Raw genomic sequence first — 18,585 nt, 5'->3', positions numbered from 1 at the left:
GAAATTTTGTTTGACTATGGAAAGGATATCTTTTTCAATCCAGGATAGGATGTTATTTTATAGGTCAAAGTGGACTCCGTTTGTTAAATATATGGATTTAAGTTTGCTTTAAATATGTTTTAAGTGTGATATTTTAGTATTGATAACTTTTTTTTGTTAGTATTTTTACTTGTTATGTTTTATCTTTTTTTTGTAAGTGGGCTTTTTTTTCTCTTGTATATATTGTTTATTTTATTAACTCTTCACTTTATTTTGGGGGGTTAGAATAATTTTAAGTTAGGTTATTAATGTTGTGTAATAATCATTGCGGGGGGGGATTAGTTTATTTAGTTTACCGATGTGGTACTGTAATTTTATTATCTTACTTTTATTCTTTTTAAATGTAATCCTTTATTTTATTCATGTTATAAAATTTTAAATAAAGTTTTTTTTAAAATGCTCTTCAAGAGACACATGTGGATATGTCAATGACTACTGCCTCAGAAGAATCCATGAACAGAAATACATAGGCTAACTGCAAGATGCAAACCATGGCATGTTTTGGATCTTGGGCTATTCCTTTACCTCTCCAGATTTTGCTCTTGCCATCACTCTGACACAGGTTAATCTTGGTCTCATCTGTCCAGAGTAGCTTTTTCCAAAATTCATTTCTGTGGCTAATGGTTTGTTTCTTGCACTGCAGCCTCTATTTCTGTTCATGAAATTTTCTGTGGACAGTACAATAGTCATTGACATATCCCTACCTGCCTCCTGAAGAGTGTTTCTGATCTGTTGGACCTATTGTTACAAGATCAAACCAGCAACCACAAAGAAGGCATATCACACAGGGATAAAGATGAACAATTACTTTTACAAAAAATTCACCTTCAAACTTTAATTCAAAATCCCCCCCTTTTATAACAATGCCGACTGGTTACTATGCAAATTTCTGTAAGTGTAAAACTAATAAATTCCCCAGCCTAAATATAACATATATAATTAAAGTCTAAGTTATATTTCCAACCACAGGCAGACACAAAACACACAAGACTCACAAAACTTTGATCTCAACTGAAGCAAAGATCATAAACAAAATTCAGTTTGTTTGTAAACTGAAGCCAAAAGATCTTAGAGAGAGCACAAAATTCAAAGTTGTCTTCTTGTGTTGCTTGCTTCACATTCCTTCGGAATGTCCACCCCTTTTTGAAATTCCAACATTCTAAACTGTCCTCCCGACCATGACTCATGCTCTGGGCCTTCTTCCACTCTACAGCACCCCCAGTGGTGGTTTATTTTCCAAGTCCAGAAATGTTTAGATCATTTTCTGCACGTTCAGTCCGTCTTCCACTCTCTCAGCAGTCCACCTTCACCTTGGCTCACTTCTCAACACAAAACCACACAATACACAACACAGAACAATATATTTTGGGATTTTTTTTATTATGATGGGAATTTTTCTGTCTTTAGCAGTGGAGTACTTCCTTGGAATACCAGTCCCTTTGCAATTTCTGAGCTCACCAGTTTGCTCTTTCTTCTTAACGATGCTCCATACTGTTGATTTCAGTAATTCTAATGTTAGGGTGATGTTTTATTCTTGTTTTACAGCCTCATAATAGCTTATTTAACTTTCATTGGCACAACTCTGGTCATGTTAAAAAAATGGCAACTACACTCCAAAGGTAATGAAAAGCTTAGAGAGCCTAGCTCTCTTATACCTGCACCAATAAAGCAATTAAACATACCTGAGCAATCACCAACACCTGTGAAGTCAAATGTCCCAAACATTATGGTGCCCTAGAATGAGGGGACTATGGAGAAAACATGCTGTAATTTCTACATGGTCAAACCAAAATATATACAAATAACCTTGAATAAAATGTGGAATGTGCACTTTAATTCTACGTAAATTGTTTGATTAAAAATTTAAAACTGTGGAACACAGAGACAAATAATGAAAAAGGTGTCTTAGCCCCAAACATAATATAAATTTACAGGTGTCACCATTGACATAGGGAGGATCTCCAATGAATTGGAGTACAAAGGGAGATCAGACTAGTGGCTTTGTACCCGGACAACCTCTCAGACATCTGCAACTTCCAAGTCCGGGGTCTTTCCCAAAGGTGAGACAGAGAGAGCTTTAAGATTCTAATATGAACATCTCCTGTGACTCATCCTGGTCCATCTATGTCGATGCAATGGCTAAGAATGCTCAATAGTGCCTCTGCTTCCTCAAAAGTCTGAGGAAATTTGTCATCCCTTAACTTCTACAGGTGCCCTATCAAAAGCACCCTTTGAGACCATCACTGCATGACATGGGAACTGCTCCACCTGCAAGATACTGGGGGGGGGGGGGGGGGGGGGGGAAGAGAGAGACACAGCTCAGGTCTTCAAACATTGTGTGTGTCCCTCCTCCCCCATCAATTTTGACTATTGCTGCCTTGCAACTCATCAAATCCCTTTTCATTAGGAATATTACCCAGTTACAGGACGTCAAGCGCTGAAGAGCTGGCTCTGAATGGGCAACTAAAGCGGCATCGTCTGCAAAGAGTAGTTCACGGACAAGTTTCTCTTGTGTCTTGGTGTGAGCTTGCAGGCGCCTCAGATTGAAGAGACTGCCATCCATGCGGTACCGGATGTAAACAGCGTCTTCATTGTTGGGGTGTTTGGCGGAAACTGCCAAAATGTTTGGCCTGGAAGTCAGCCTGAAGAAAACTGAGGTCCTCCATCAGCCAGCTCCCCACCATGATTACCAGCCCCCCCACATCTCCATCGGGCACACAAAACTCAAAACGGTCAACCAGTTTACCTATCTCGGCTGCACCATTTCATCAGATGCAAGGATCGACAATGAGATAGACAACAGACTCGCCAAGGCAAATAGCGCCTTTGGAAGACTACACAAAAGAGTCTGGAAAAACAACCAACTGAAAAACCTCACAAAGATAAGCGTATACAGAGCCGTTGTCATACCCACACTCCTGTTCGGCTCCGAATCATGGGTCCTCTACCGGCACCACCTACGGCTCCTAGAACGCTTCCACCAGCGTTGTCTCCGCTCCATCCTCAACATCCATTGGAGCGCTTACATCCCTAACGTCGAAGTACTCGAGATGGCAGAGGTTGACAGCATCGAGTCCACGCTGCTGAAGATCCAGCTGCGCTGGATGGGTCACGTCTCCAGAATGGAGGACCATCGCCTTCCCAAGATCGTGTTATATGGCGAGCTCTCCACTGGCCACCGTGACAGAGGTGCACCAAAGAAAAGGTACAAGGACTGCCTAAAGAAATCTCTTGGTGCCTGCCACATTGACCACCGCCAGTGGGCTGATATCGCCTCAAACCATGCATCTTGGCGCCTCACAGTTTGGCGGGCAGCAACCTCCTTTGAAGAAGACCGCAGAGCCTACCTCACTGACAAAAGGCAAAGGAGGAAAAACCCAACACCCAACCCCAACCCACCAATTTTCCCCTGCAACCGCTGCAATCGTGTCTGCCTGTCCCGCATCGGACTTGTCAGCCACAAACGAGCCTGCAGCTGACGTGGACTTTTTACCCCCTCCATAAATCTTCGTCCGCGAAGCCAAGCCAAAGAATTACCCAGTTACGCACAGTCTGATTCAAGAATTCCTTTCCTGCCATAATCAAACTCCCAAATGCACTCAAAATTGTAAAATTATGCTGCCTTTGCAACATGTTATCTCCCTCCCTACATTTTTGTACTCCTCTTACTTGAATTATTGTCAAATAGGTCTCCTTGCAAAACTTTATCACTGCACCTTATCATCCCTCAGCATCTTGCAGAATCCATGCATCTTTCTTTTAACCGTTTTACTGCTCTTACCATCAATTATTGCATCCAAATTTCTGCTGCCTGCATCCCATGCATCAAATTCATTATTGCCCTTACGGTTCAAAGCTAGTTTCCTATGCTTTATTTAATTTTCATTTATGTTTCAACACACTATCGCTTATTTGTTTCTTGATGAAACACCGTTATCTTCCTTCAGGTGGCCATACAAATTCACCTTCCAACCCTTCCCTCAAATAGCTTCATTCCTGGTCATTCAGATAACCCCTTGAGTGCAACAAATCATTGTTCGGCGATAGTGCCTGAAGAATTTCTGGGTGTAATAGCCTAGTGGTTCTGAAATTAACCATATTCAGTTCTGATGGCAAGTCATTAACTTGTAAAATTAGTTGTTCTCTCCATGGAAAATGCTTTGACCACTCAAATTCTGCTCAAAATTTGTCACCTGGACATGTCTGGTACTTTTACAATTTTCAAATCTGTTGGGCCAGCAAGAGCAATTTGAATGTTTACAAATCTTACTTGCAAGTTTAATGACTAATTTACCTTCAAAGCATAAACAGTACTATGCATTTCACCTACTACACTGGTGGGATAACCTATCTGGATGTGTACTGGTAAAATAAATTCAGATTAGGAAAAAGTACTTTAGGATTTTTTATTGCATTTCTGTAGACATTTAAGCATCAGCTATAGTAACCTCTACTTCAACACCAGGTTCAATACTGATGGAGGTGATCTGTTTCACAATCTCAGATGGACTGTGCAAATCAATCAGGCGCTTATGGATCCGCATTTGGAAACGATCCCAGGTTTTCGAACCTTCGCCACAAGGAGTTTTTCTCGTTGTAATACGCAAAGTCTGAAACAAAATAGATAAACTTGTGAATTTAACTAATTTTCCTCCAAGAGATAAATTGTAAATCCATGTAACAACATATATAATGGAAACTGAAAGCTGTGCGACATGAGCAGTAACAGATTGGTTAATAATCAAAAGATCTCAGGTGAACAATAAAATTTAAATTCTCTCTTGTGAATGTTTTAAATCTCAAAAATAGCCACTCTAATTATCTGCATTTATTTTTGACCAAGACACTTTAAATAGCACATTTATATGGTTGCTATGTTAAAAATGAAGCAACAACTTTTGTCTAAACAGGAAACCTACAGATAACTACAGCAAAACATCTTGATAGTTCCTAGTTGGTTCACGACACTTCAAGGTGTGGAGATAAGCACAATTAACAAGAACTGATAAACTGACATACCAATGCAACGTTAAGAAACTGGTATACTTGTAGCAGTTACAGTAAACAAATTCTGTTTGTCCCTTAATAAATGATATTTCCAGTATTTTTGATCACTTAAAATATGGCTGTTACATCTTCCTTTGAATGTAATGGCTTGTGTTACGGGAAACTAAATGCAACCTGTATTTAATAATTGTCAGCTAAATACTATATTCATTTTAATAGTGGTATATGTTCAAGGGTATATTTGGTTCAGGACTTGAGAATTACCATTTTCTAGGGAAGTTTAAAAATTGAGGAGGGGGCAGATGAATAAGAAGAGGAAGTTCTGTGGAGTTATCATGGAATTTCAAGCTGCATCTATATGAATCATATACCAATGTTATAAAAATATTAAACCTGTTGATGTAGACACAAATTACCACACAAATAAGCTGCATCAGCTCTTAAAGAGACCAATCTAGGCACCTTCCAAGAGTACATTTCCCAAATTCGTCAAACATTATGCAAAGATGCACACAGAGCCAAGTTTAAAACCATAGCTGAATGATCATGTGATCAGGGTGACAGTAGTAAAGATTTTGCCACCTTGGTTTCCTCAAGTTGCAAGGATTAAAACAATTTCAACTTTCTAAAAATTCAAAAAAGGCTAAAATTTCAGTGAGCTCAGCCTATTCTTCAAATTCAAAGGTCAGTGATGCACCATTACCCTTGTGACATCTGCAAGAGTAACTTTTTACCTTCACCGCACTTCCTCAAAGTACATGCTTTTTTAAAATCATGGAACAAGAACTCTCCACCCTACTCCCTTTACAATAAAAACCATTTGACCTCATATCTGCTTGCTTTACTGTCATCTACATCTACTCCTTTCAAATTCTAACCCCTCAATCCATGGCAGATTTGTCCTGATGAATATCCTTAAAATGCAAATCAGTCTGTTTCTTTTAATAAATATAGTACTATAAACTACCCTACTTTTCAATGTCTTTGTCGTATGTTAAATTGAAGTTGCACACTTTTAAAGTTAAAACAAATGTGTTTTCAAACTTTGTGGTTTGATGTAAAATATTTGGCAACCAAAGAATATTGCCATACATCAGTGATTTCTGAACTTTTTATTTTCACTCACAGATCACTTTAAGTAATACCCATGCCATAGGTGCTCTGTGATTAGTAAGGGATTACTTAAGATGGTCTGTGAGTGGAAAGAAAAGGTTTGAAAACCACTACCATACATCTACCCAAAGGCAAATCAAGAAATTGAAACATCCTGGGCTTTTGCACAGCAGTCACTGCTGCAGTGTGAGTAATTTGTCCAATAACCTGGAAGATAATCTTGTGTACAGCAATGCAATAAGTGGTGAATTTCTTGAGAAAGTTGAGGAAACTGGAATAACCTGATCTGCCTCCTTTCTATTACATGAGATCTTCAATAAATTAACTATCTCTGCATAATACTATAAGTACCTTCTTAAATTCTAGAGTCAAACAATATTCTATTCCCAAATCTTGACTCCCTATCATTTCTCTGTGCTGCAAATACAAGATTATAAACTGTCCTAGTGCACAGAAATGCCCATATCTATATAAGCAGCACACCTTGGTGGGCATTCGAACAGGTCCCTTGACTTTGAGGTTCTTTTCTTTGGCACCACGAATTAGATCAGCACAAACTAGAGATGGAGGAACAAAAATTGAACAAATATTAACACAATTTACAATGTCAACTTCAAAAGGGACTCAAGATAGCATATTAATTAATCATGCCATTTAATTTAAAGAATATCTTCCTTGTCAGTAAATACTAAATCAGGTAGTTTCAATGTAAAAAGTTTGTCTTCCAGAAATTTATTAAGGGTTAATTCACCTAACCTAAAAAATAGAATTTACTTTTTACAAGTCTTAAAAAAATGTGCCTTTAAGTATGTAGCTTCATCTAACTTCATCCAGGAAAGAAAATTGGAATTGACAATAAAAAATCAAATGAGAGTTTTCAAACTATATGAAATTAACCAAGTAAACTCATCTCAAATGTTTAAGTTTCCCCACAAATCTAAATTACTCAGCTATCTTTCCTTTATTGCTCTTTCACATGTTCTATTCTGTAGAATAGACAATAGATCAAAAAGTTCAGTATGAAAACTTTTCCTCAAATACATAAAATGGCATTTTATAACCTTATGATCAATACCTACATATTTATTCTTACCCTTCTCAAGTGATTTTACATTCCGGCTGGTCAATGTAATTCTGATACGATGGATTGCAACCTCCTGTTCTACAGGTGCTTTGCCAGCATCTTTAAATGCCTTTAGGGGTGGAAAGTAAGACAATTTAGATTAAAATTATATTCTCAAAGAAAAAAATTTTGTAACTTAAATTTCATGCTAACGTGAAAGATAATTAATCCAAGAGTTATATCTGTTTAGAATTACAAAAAGGGACAACTGAATCAAACTTTGTTTTATACATTCAAAAAGTGAAGAGAAATATTCAACAAGTTCCTGTGAAGAGAAAATAGTCTGAATCATACTGTGACAATGACCTACCATCTGAGCCCCAAGATGTTAAAGCTTATGACCATACAAACACAAGTCTGCAGTGGAGATCAGGTACCAATGGTCTCTGTCACCAGATTCACAGTTCAGATAGAATTGAAGACTCACTGCCTGCTTTACCTCAGAGAGGAGCAGGTAACAGCTTTAATTTTCAAAAACAATAGGACATACAACATTACAACACAGTACAAGGTCCTTCAGCCCCTGATGTTGTGTTGACTTACATATTCCAACCAAAAAAACCCTTCCTACCTCATAACCATCTATTCTTATTTCATCCATTTGATCTTCTAAGAGTCTCTTAAATGCCTTTATGTTCCAGCCTCCACCACCACATTCCAGGAATCTACAACTGTGTAAAAAATATTTACGCCTGATGTCACTCATAAACTTTCCCGCCTTCACTTGAAACCTTAATATATTTAAATGCATTTTAATTTAATTCCATTCAAAATTCTTATAAGCCAGGGCTAGCCAAAAGGCAGCTCTCAAGCTTTTTGACATACAGTATGTGACAAATAACGTGCAGTTCGTCGAAATTTGTTGGCGGAGACAGGAATTGTACAAGCTGGTGCTCACAATGGTAGTTTAGAGGTTGTGGCTTGTGATTGATATGCATGTACTAGTCAACCTCCCTACTTTTGGCCCTGGCTGCCATCCGAGCTCCCGATGCCACAATCGGACTCTTACCTAGGCCCCGGCCACCCACCTACTGGAGCTCCTGCTCCCTTGACTGCAGACTCCTGCCTAGGCCCTGACCGTTTGCCCACCAGAGCTCCCAACTCCCCAACCAGGGACTCTTACTTAGGCCCGACCCACCCATCCTAGCTCCTAGCACCCCGAAGGATGCAGCCACTTACCATGGTCGAAAGTAGTTTGTGTAATAGACGGCCTTCTAAATTTTATCCTAAACATTGGTCCATAAAATCTATTACAGACATATTAGTAGTCTTTGATGATTGAAACTAATAAAATTAGCAGTTTAAAAACTACATACATGAATAAATATCACATTCATGCATCTCTTAATATTTATATTATTTTTTTGCAGCAAAATATGCAAGAGCAGAAACTTGTGGCTCTCAAACATCGGATGTGGCTTTTATGGTAAGTTACTATAAGCTGTTCAAAGATGTAACATTTAAGCCCCTGTTACATGAAATTTAAAAAAACCTCGACACAACCAGTAATTGTGAATACACACATTTTTACTCCCATTATCTAAACCACTTACAAATACAGAAATCAAACAAGGTCCAAATGATGACAAATAAAATCCCTCTGTGCTATTTTGAACGTTTACTTTTCAACCAATCATTGTAAAATTGATCAAGAACAATCCCCTGGAGGAAGGCAGCAGGTCAAGCAACATCAGTGGGAGAAGAAGTGGCTGACATTTGGAGCCAAAACTCAAGACTGGCAGTCTTGATGATGAAGGGTGTCAACTCTCCAACAGATCGGGTTTTTGGTTGGCTGCAGGTTTCGGTATCCGGAGTCTCCTCTCTTTGATTAGATACATAGTGTGTGTGTGTTGTCTGGGCTCCAGATTCCATCTTCGGTGTCAGCATCAGCAGAAGAGAACACATCTGGCACGGGCAGCCCTCCCAGCCCCCGGTTCCTCTCTGCACGGCGCAGTGCCGCCCGCCCTCATCCCACAGGCATGGACTGACAACTGGGCGGGAGATGAGTGACAAGTTGGTGGAAGTTGGGGTGAGATTCGAGTCCACATAGTTAGCACAGACGGAGTGGGCCGTTGTTTAATCGGAAGGCGCAATCACTCATCAAACAGGCGTGAGCGACGCCGACAGGCCGCCGGCACCGGGTCAGGGACAAGGCGGGCAGATGGAGAACCCCACCCCGGCCTCCCGGGCAACCAGGGCCCGCGCGCACGCCCCTCGGCCTCGGCTCACCATGGGGACTTCCTGACCGACTTATCCGTCGACTTTTTCGGTTGGAACTTCGAAAGTGAGCGAACAGCGGTGAGTCAGGACAAGGCGATCAGCCACCGAGCTCGCACGCCGCCACAGCAGAAAAGGAAGTCGGGCCGCCTCGCCGGCCTTTAAAGCCGACCTCGAGCGGATGCCCCGGAAGGAAATCTTTTTTTTGCCAAGCGGCGCCACAAAGGGGTGGTTGGAGGTGGCACGTGAGGATGAATGAAAAACGTGGCGGCGGGGAGTCGGAGCCTTCCCGCCACTCGCGCTCCGCGGGGGGAGGGGCGCCCTCTGACGACAGAGGTCCAGCCGACAGGGCACATCCAGCCGTGCCCCGCAGTGACCCAGAGACGATTTCGACTCAAGGCGCCACCTTGTCCGGAGAAGCGATGGTTACTTTCAGAGAGCGGTGCAAAAGCCTCATTCAGCGACCCGGGATTTTACTGAAGAATAAGATTGTCACTATACATTGCAACTTTAGTCAGGTGGAGAATTTTACATCAATCGATCGTTCCCCCCCCCTCCCCCCGAATAACTATTGTGTGTGAATTTTCATTGCATTCGCTTGCAAAACCGAGTTACCATGACCAAGTTGTATATTATAAAGTTTCTTTTAATCGTCACAGCGATCAAGTAGCTGCTCGATGATGGTCATTTACATGTGAATTTCACTGTACAAACCCCCCAGGAAATGTGCAGAGAACAGATTGTGTTTAAGAAAAGCCTCACAAAACACTTGGGCTCCATTACACGTGAGAATAAGCTATTCAATTGGCCTGGTTTCTTGAAACTTCTCTAGTTTGTTCCATGGTGACATGCAAATTGTGATAGTATCCAATGGGGCTGCAACAGCAAATCTCCAAGTGTCAAGTAGGGCGAATTCGATGTCCTTCAGCAAGAAAACTAATCTGCTGGAGAAACTCAACTCGTCAGGTAGCAAAATGGTCAACCTTTTGGGTCGTACCCCATTCAAGCTTCAGAGGGCACAGGGAATCGTAACTAGTCCACTGAGGTCAGGGACAAGGTGTTAGACGGGAGCAGGAGGGGATGTGAGTATCAAAATGGTATGAGGAATGATGGGGAGGTAGAGATAGCCGATTGGCTGGTATCTGCCAAAGGGAGAATGAGGCAAGAGTTCAATAGGAATGTCTGCAGACACTGAGAGGCAGATGTTATGCAGAGGTACTTATCTGGAGAGCTGGCAGTCAGCAGCAGTTTTCCTGTTCATATAGATATCTAAGATGGAAAGGGTCCAAAAGGTTGCCACATACAAGTCACTAGATAATGGGAGTAAGGACTTACCAATGTGACCCTCATCCTGATGAGCACCTTCGTGTGTGGCTGAATCAGGCTGTGCGTGGAACCAAGGTACGAGGGCACCAAGTGCCAAGGTTCTACCTGCCCCAGGTGTTGTGAAGGAAAGGCCTGGCCCTGTGGCGACACAATGTCCCAGTCAGCCAGACAGTGCCACACCATCTATCCTTTGTGGAAATGCTTTTCCAAACCAATACCTTTGACCATAAGGCCATCTGTCAGTAGTCAGCATGGAATGTCCTGAAGAAACTGAGAAACGAGAACGCAATGGATGTAGTGGGGTGGTTCCAAAAGCATACAATCCAGGTCACCTGGTGAAATATCTCATTGCCAGGGCTCACAAACAAGCATCAAGACTTGGCCTAGCTGGCAATGAGAGGATCCATCCCAGTCAGATCCTTCCTGTACAACTGGAACAACAGCCACTATACACATAGTCATTGAGATGACTGTGGTGGAGTGGAGACAGTTGCTTGCTTCTTTGCAGAATGCAGATTTGCTGAGAGTGTGGAGAAGAATGAAAGGGTCCTTGTCATGCTTCATCCCCCCAGCAGCAGAGTGTAAGACAACTCTCTAATTTATGGGGTGTTCCTGGGGATGCACACAGAGTAAGACCATCAACTCTGAAAGCATATGGAGATGTCAGAGAGGGACTGCTGACAATAGCACATTCCAGGCTGCAGGAGTACATGCTAAGGGACATACTGAGGCTTGGTGCAGCCAATGCGAGGGTGCTGTGGGGAAGGACCAGAGTCCTCCCATTACTGGGCACTGAAGGGCCAAGACTGAGGGGATGTGCCACAAAGAGAAGCAGGGGAGTGAAAGCAGCAACAACTTGCCACAGGGGTGGTAATGGTATATTTAGACAGCAAATACAAATTTATAGATGATTGACATTATAGGTATGAAGAGACTGAATTATTTTATTTTTTGTTCAAATTAATTTATTGTTAATAAAGTCTATTTCTGAAAAAAAACTTGTAACATTTGAGTAGTGAAGCAGCAAAATAAAGTTTATTCACAGATGAAAATAATTAATACTGGATAGTTCCACCCAAGAAGTGGACAGCTGCAATCTTGATGCAGTTTATTGTTTTTGACCACAGTGAAAGGCGTGCCAACTGGAATCTTCTGAAACAGAGTGACTATTAAAACTATGGCCAAAGGCTTTTTGTTTTCAGAGTACTGCCATTTGTGCTGATTTGGCTTCTATTCTTAGAAGCTTAGAATGATCAAAGGTTACCTAATTGTAACTTACAAATTTCTTAGAATTGAGGAATATAGATCTAAAGGGTAAGTTTTAAAATACAGAGATAGTTATTTTGGACTAAGGAGAGCAAGGAGAAACTGGAGGGTGGTCATTTTTTGAAAGTTTAGATTTAAGAAGATTAAAAAGTGAGATAAGCAGATTTCAGAATATGATACAAATTATACAATTAACCATTTTGCAGACAGAACAGAAATATTAAGGTAGAAATTGGCCTCTATCTATTGAAGGATGAGCAAGCTTTATTTCTCATGTTCAATAATATTTACAGTGGAAGTCAGGGAAACATATGCAAGGGTATTACTTCATTCCATAAAATGCTTAGTTTCCAATACATTTTTCCCTGCATTGCTTAGAAGGCAAATGTTCCTCATCATGCCAGAGCTACCCTTCATGCAACAATTTACAAAAGGGATCCAGTTTGGTGGACAAACTCAGTAAAAATTGAATGATACTGAAGTATTCCTGAGAAGGATCCATTAATTTGATCTCTTGCATCCAGCCACCACCTTCCCCAAAGTAGATCTCTAACAATTCTCATCAGTTATGAAGAAAAAAAACAAAATTTACAGGTGGTATGTTTAGTTTTAGATAAACAGTATATTTTGATTATGTAGCTTAGTAGAGGCCTCCCCCAGAACCTCCAAATTATGCTCCTTTCTCCTCCTCTGCTTTTATAGATATCTTGGGTTTTCCAACAGTATTTTCTCCCTTGTGGAGAAAAAGATCTTACAATTTCTAGATTCACATTCAATTATACATGAATGCAAGGTAGGTCGAGCCTAATAAAGTACTAAAAATATTTTGAAAACCTACCAATTTGACCAATAAATCTCACAAAATGGGCTGTTGGAGTCTGCTCACAGTTAACAACTTTCTTCCTGGTGACCTTATAGATACCACATGATCACTATTTTTTCTACCTTTGGCACCAATCACAATGTTGAAACTTCAGAAATAGTCAATTTTCTTTTAAAATTTATGGAGCTCTTCCTCCACCTGTGCTTGAAGGCAGAGATAAAATGATCACGACAGCAAGAAAGAAGCCATGACATTCAGTACAAATGAATGAAATTCAGCTGAAAACAATTAAATGTGAAAGAAAATTAAGCTACTTTCATCACTAATTAAGATGAAATAGAATAAAGATGTCAGCTGATGATAAATGGGCATAGTAGCTAGATAAATTAGTGTGGGCCTTATAATCATACAATGATCAGAAGAGCCAGTGAAAATATGCCAAAGGTTTCTGCAAGTGCTGTGCCAATTCTGCACCATTTCCACCGAGTCTCTGCCCATCAATTTCTACTCTTATAATAATTAACTGCAATCATTTGCACCTTTCTCACCATGTCCTTGTATAACTATTCTCCAATTCTAGAAGACCTTCCCAGAACACATTCACTAAATAATGCTGGTCACACTAAATGCTCTTTTCTTTTGCAACCCAATTACAAATAATCTGCCAACTATTCTTCTTGCAGGATAATCGTTTATCTTAACAATAACTGTATAATGAGGAAACAGACAGACAACATCCATGGATAGAAATGGACAGTCACCATTTCAGGTCTGAATCCTTTATCAAGACAAGGATAGAATCGGTGAAATTACATATGCAAGAGGAAAATAAATGGGGAGGAAATAGAAGTGATGGGTTGGGGGGGGTGGGGGTGTGTGCATTGACCGTCAGCTTGGCAGGATTGGTGAGCATTGAGAGTGTGGGCCCAGAAGAGTAGTGGGTGTACCTGTCAGCTGGTGGGGGGGGGCAGATGCTCCCACATGTGCCAAGTTCTGGATAGACACCATGTCCTCACATCCATCTGGAATCCCATGTAGCAGCTGGACCCTCTCGACCAGGGAGTCAGATTTGTGTCCATGGAGTAATACCAGCTCTGGAAACATCAGCCAGGTAGGAAAGATGGTTCCTGATGCCACTCTCCTGGGGAATGTAAACAGTCTCTTGAGGTACCTCACTGGTGGCTATCTATACACAGGAGGGACCAGATAGCATGGAGCACATCTGGGAGAACCTCTTGCCAGTGGGAGACAGGAAGGCCAATAGTACTGCCTTCCAGACTGTGCCATTCTCCCGCTCCCTTTGGGGTTATGGCTGGCGGTCTGCTTAGAGGCAATGCCCTTGGGCAGCAAATACTGATGTAGCTAGTTACTCATGAAAGACAAACCCCTGATGCTGTGGCAGGGGTATCTGAAAATGGTGAACAGATTGTTCATGTCCAGTTAGGGGATGGCAAAAGGGAACTGCGAGTACTCATCGATGACGTTGATAAAGTACATGTTGTTGTTCATGGAGAGTGGGGGTCCTTTGAAGACCATGATTAGATGTTCAAATGGGCAAGTGGCCTTGATCAGGTGTGACTGGTCAGGCTGGTATAAGCAGTTTGCATTCTGCACAATTTTTGGGCAACATCTTGATGTCCTCAATGGAGATTATGAGCCTTAAGGTGGATGGTTATTTTAAATCTACTCAACTGTCGAGTCATTCATTTGTGCAGTTATCAAGTAGCAGTGCCATAGAAAATCCTTCCCAAAAGGGAAAATGTTATTAGCAATCAGATTTTCCTTAGATACAGTATTTGGTGGAAGATTTTTAGAATACCTTTTACTGCAACTATTAAGGGACATATTAATGTTTAGAAGTGCAGAATAAACAAATGCATCTTTTGCATCTAGGAGCTGGTTTTAAATTTGGAGCTATGTTAACCACACCCCCTAAAGTTAAACAACTCACTTGAAAATTCCTCACGATTCAGTCAGTATCACTTCAATCAGGAGAGTCATTTACAATTAATTCATCACCAATGCAAACACCAAAACATTGGTACTCAGTTGCCTTATTGGAGTTTATATGCAACCTTCATTTTGGTAGGTGAGCCATGTCCCCTTGACACACAATCAATTAGATTTCTGCTCAATTAAGCAGAAAACCAAGTTTTAACTTGCATTTAAAGATTGAAGTGCATAAAAAAACATTACACTTCATGTTTGGGTTGCCCATTCTACACGTTGCTGTCCAATTTGATGTTTTTGAAAAAAAAACAGGGGGAAAGTACATTACCAAACACCAATTATTCAGAAATAGATCATTCAAATAGACTGTACAGCACCCTCCACCCCTAGCACTCCCTGTTCATAGCATCCATTACCAGTCCCACTGATTTTTTTTAAATATATAAATCAACTTGCAACATGGTTGAAATCCAATTACACCCAATTAACATACCAACCCTGTTCTTTTTGGAGGGGTAGAGGAAACCAGAACACTTGAAAAAACCCACACATGACACAGAACTAAATTTTCCTTAGACAATGCAGCGGATTGGAGTCCAGGTCCCTGCTGCTTCAATAGTGTTGCACCTCTATGCCATGGTGATTCCAGCTACTTAAAAATCAGGCCATTAATTAATATCAACCCAGAGTTTATATCAGCTGCAAATGGATCTCAAGTCTAGAGATTCCCTACACTGCTTTGAGTTAAAGTTAATTTTTTCCAATCTGAAAATTTGCTTATTTGCAATGATACAAGCCCATTTTACACTTGCAAGTGGTACCAGGAATTAAAAGCCAATCAGCCTAGAAAGGGTCTAGTGTGAAAACAAAATCTTTTCAATCCTAATGTGAGGCTACTGCCTCGACCCCCTAGTACAATCCCCAGTGTCTGCAGATGCCAGCGTTGCAATTAGGTACATGTAGAATGGGCAATTGCACAAGTGCAGGAATAGGAAGGAAGATTAAAATTAAGGTATAAACTTTGCCATGGGTAAGTCAGAGGGAGAGAGAAGCAATAAATAGCTACAGTGCAAAATATACAAAGACCATGGGGAAAAAAAAGCAATGACAGACTTGACTTCCCAGAATGCTATTCAGTAGAGAATCCCCTCCTTAAGTGCTCTGTGCATACCCTGTTACAGAATTCTCTCCTCTCCCCGCCCCCATTTCAATATTGTGCGCTATCGCGCTACTAACTGCCACCCTATTTAAATTGGGCGTGATCGCATCAACTTTCCATAGCCTTTATAAATTGTGCACTTCAATGCTACCAATTTTCCCATGCGGTTTAAAAATTGTCCACTATTGTTATTTATTGCTAGCACTTTCCTACAGTTCCTTATAAAAGGTTTAAAAAGGTCAGAACAGGGCTGAGGGCTCATGCTGTGCTGAACGTAAAGCTTAATCATGTTATAATTAGACATTAATTTTGTTTGAATACAAAATCATAATATTGATCAGGATTTAGTGCAGATCCACCATTAGTCGAGGTGTCATGACATCGGCGGTAGACGAGTCCTCACCCAGAGGATCGTTCTTGCAAGTGTGAACGCTTTCAGAGTCCCAGTTAAGGGTGGCCAAGTGTGAACAGCAAAAACGCCAATTTAGTGGGACGCAAGTGTAAAAGGGGTTTAGAGTGTTCGAAAAAACGCTAACCAGGTTAGCTACTGCCACAATACCAATGCTCAACACAGGGGTCACGAGGTTCCAGATCTTAAACTATATCGATTACGGAAACACGAGCTACTTGACCACTCACGACACCAACATCATTAGTTCTTGGCCAGGTTTTGGAAGAACGAGTGACCCGTTTGTTTTTGCAACATTGAACCAAATTCACAAGATCTTAAAAATTCGTGCATATACCCGAATTTGAAAATTCACATTATTTAAAACAAACCAAACAGGCTCGCAGCCTCCACTGGGTCGCAGAGGACACGTGGGGAATCCCAATTCCCAAAGTTTGACTCGTACATGACGGATACAGTGGGCGAGTTTTCAAATCTGGATTATTCTTTATTTAAATAAAGTCAGTTTTCTTCACATCTTCGTCGACAAGGTGGGAAACATCCGCACATTTTCTCAAATTATACATTTTCGAAATAGACTATTATAACGATTTCAAATTATTAATAGTTTCTAATAACTGTACTGCATTAGGTCTATCAATTGGTTCATTTTCCCAACAGTGATCGATGACTGACCGAATCTTCCGGCCCATCAAAGTCTCGTTGAAAACAGACGAAAAGGACGGGCGTAGATTATAAGCTACAACCGCGTACATGACGCACTGGCGATCGCCCGAGAAGGGGTGGTCTCTGCTCACCATCTGCCAGAGTGTGATCGCAAAGGAATAAATATCCGCCTTGATCGTAGTGTTACAACCCCTCAGTAGCTCTGGCGCTCGGTGGGTATAGGTACCCCCCAGGTGCCGTAACTGGCGATTAGGAATCAAGTCATTGCCCTCCTCCAGCTTGTGAGAACATCCAAAATCCCCAATTTTACATCGTCCGGAGTCGGCGATCAGTACGTTGGCTGGTTTCAAATCGAGATGGACAATCCTGTGCGAGTGGAGGAAATTCAAGCCACTTACAATGTCACTTGAAAACCCCAAACATTCTCCGGCGTCCAGCGATTCTGCACAGTTATAAATCCTGTGGTCCAGACTGGTCCCTCCGGCGTATTCCATGATGATTATGCCCACGCTATCCTCGGCTTTTGGATCCGCAGGGACAGAGGTCGTCGCAGCGACCACTTTCACAATGTTCTCATGGATCAGGTGCGCCACGTTCAACTCTGCCCAGAAACTCTGCCTGGCGGCCAATTTGTTCTTTGTGCACTTTCTTACCTTCTTTATCGCCACAGTTTTGCCATAATAAGTGCCTTTATAAACCCAGCCGAAACCGCCCGAGCCCAAAAGATCCAACAGCTTTAATTCATCCCAAACGATCGTACACCAAGGGCGTTGCGGCAACTCCCTCGTTTTTCTGGAAAGGAAACGACGTCTCTTTCCTTGGACTTGATTAGGACTGCTACAAGGTCGCAGAGTAATCGCAAGCGGGAATCCTTTCGGTAACACTCGGTGAACAGGAATAGGCGACGGCATTTTCCTTCAAACTCCCCCTCAGCGGATTCGTAGAATTCTGGCTGCCGGTGGTATCCTTTATTGTTGACTTTAATTGGTATTAATGAGTTACATCTGCGTCTTATTAGCGAATTCCCACATTCATTGGTCAAACCATTGACATCAAGATGAAGGCTATCCAAAGAACTTTCGAACTCCAGTTCAAAAAACAATGGAGGAGGAGTATGAACTCAATGGAATTGGAGACCATTCTATTTCTCCCACTGATGCTGTGCGACCCGCTGACTTCCTCCAGCAGGTTGTTCTTATTGTCCCTGTGAGAGATGAGTAAACTTGACATAAAAATAATGAAAGATGGGGAAACTAGTACAGACACATGGAGTGATGGATTAAACCAGTATGAACAGGCTAAGCATGGAAATTAGGATGCAGGAAGCAGAGTCAGCCTATGTAAGATAAGAACCTTCTAGTCCTTTCCACAGGATCAGTGAGCCCACCGTATGAATAAGATAAGGAGAGGTAAGGAATAATAGAATGTAGGAAGTTGAGATAGTCTGGATGAGATAAGTGTCTCCTAGACAGAAGTACCAAGTTCTA

General features: G+C 41.2%; 2 protein-coding genes across 2 annotated transcripts; both read right to left on the bottom strand.

The window, feature by feature from the left end:
- Nucleotides 1-4,431: 4,431 nt before the first annotated feature.
- Nucleotides 4,432-9,653, bottom strand: rps20 (ribosomal protein S20). The gene is made up of 4 exons (XM_069921467.1): nucleotides 9,512-9,653; nucleotides 7,253-7,352; nucleotides 6,643-6,716; nucleotides 4,432-4,649 (listed from the first exon to the last, which is right to left on the bottom strand). Exons 1-4 carry the CDS (start codon nucleotides 9,512-9,514, stop codon nucleotides 4,467-4,469), a joined length of 360 nt encoding a protein of 119 aa, XP_069777568.1. The 5' UTR covers nucleotides 9,515-9,653; the 3' UTR covers nucleotides 4,432-4,466.
- Nucleotides 9,654-16,893: 7,240 nt separating this feature from the next.
- Nucleotides 16,894-18,285, bottom strand: mos (v-mos Moloney murine sarcoma viral oncogene homolog). The gene has a single exon (XM_069915424.1). It carries the CDS (start codon nucleotides 18,007-18,009, stop codon nucleotides 17,014-17,016), a length of 996 nt encoding a protein of 331 aa, XP_069771525.1. The 5' UTR covers nucleotides 18,010-18,285; the 3' UTR covers nucleotides 16,894-17,013.
- Nucleotides 18,286-18,585: the final 300 nt, after the last annotated feature.

Source organism: Narcine bancroftii, chromosome 2, assembly GCF_036971445.1.
Source record: "Narcine bancroftii isolate sNarBan1 chromosome 2, sNarBan1.hap1, whole genome shotgun sequence".
In the NCBI taxonomy this organism is placed as follows: Eukaryota; Metazoa; Chordata; class Chondrichthyes; order Torpediniformes; family Narcinidae; genus Narcine; species Narcine bancroftii.
The sequence above is the reverse complement of the archived record's forward strand: the minus strand, read 5'-3'. Positions and strand labels throughout refer to the sequence as shown.

Excerpts from the sequence above, each read along its gene's own strand:
- rps20 (XM_069921467.1), bottom strand. Across the intron at positions 6,717-7,252 it reads TGTAAAATCACTTGAGAAGG|TTTGTGCTGATCTAATTCGT; the intron begins GTAAGAATAAAT and ends CTCCATCTCTAG. Across the intron at positions 4,650-6,642 it reads CTGTTCGAATGCCCACCAAG|ACTTTGCGTATTACAACGAG; the intron begins GTGTGCTGCTTA and ends ATTTTGTTTCAG.
- mos (XM_069915424.1), bottom strand. The coding sequence starts at position 18,009 with ATGCCGTCGCCTATTCCTGTTCACCGAGTGTTACCGAAAGGATTCCCG.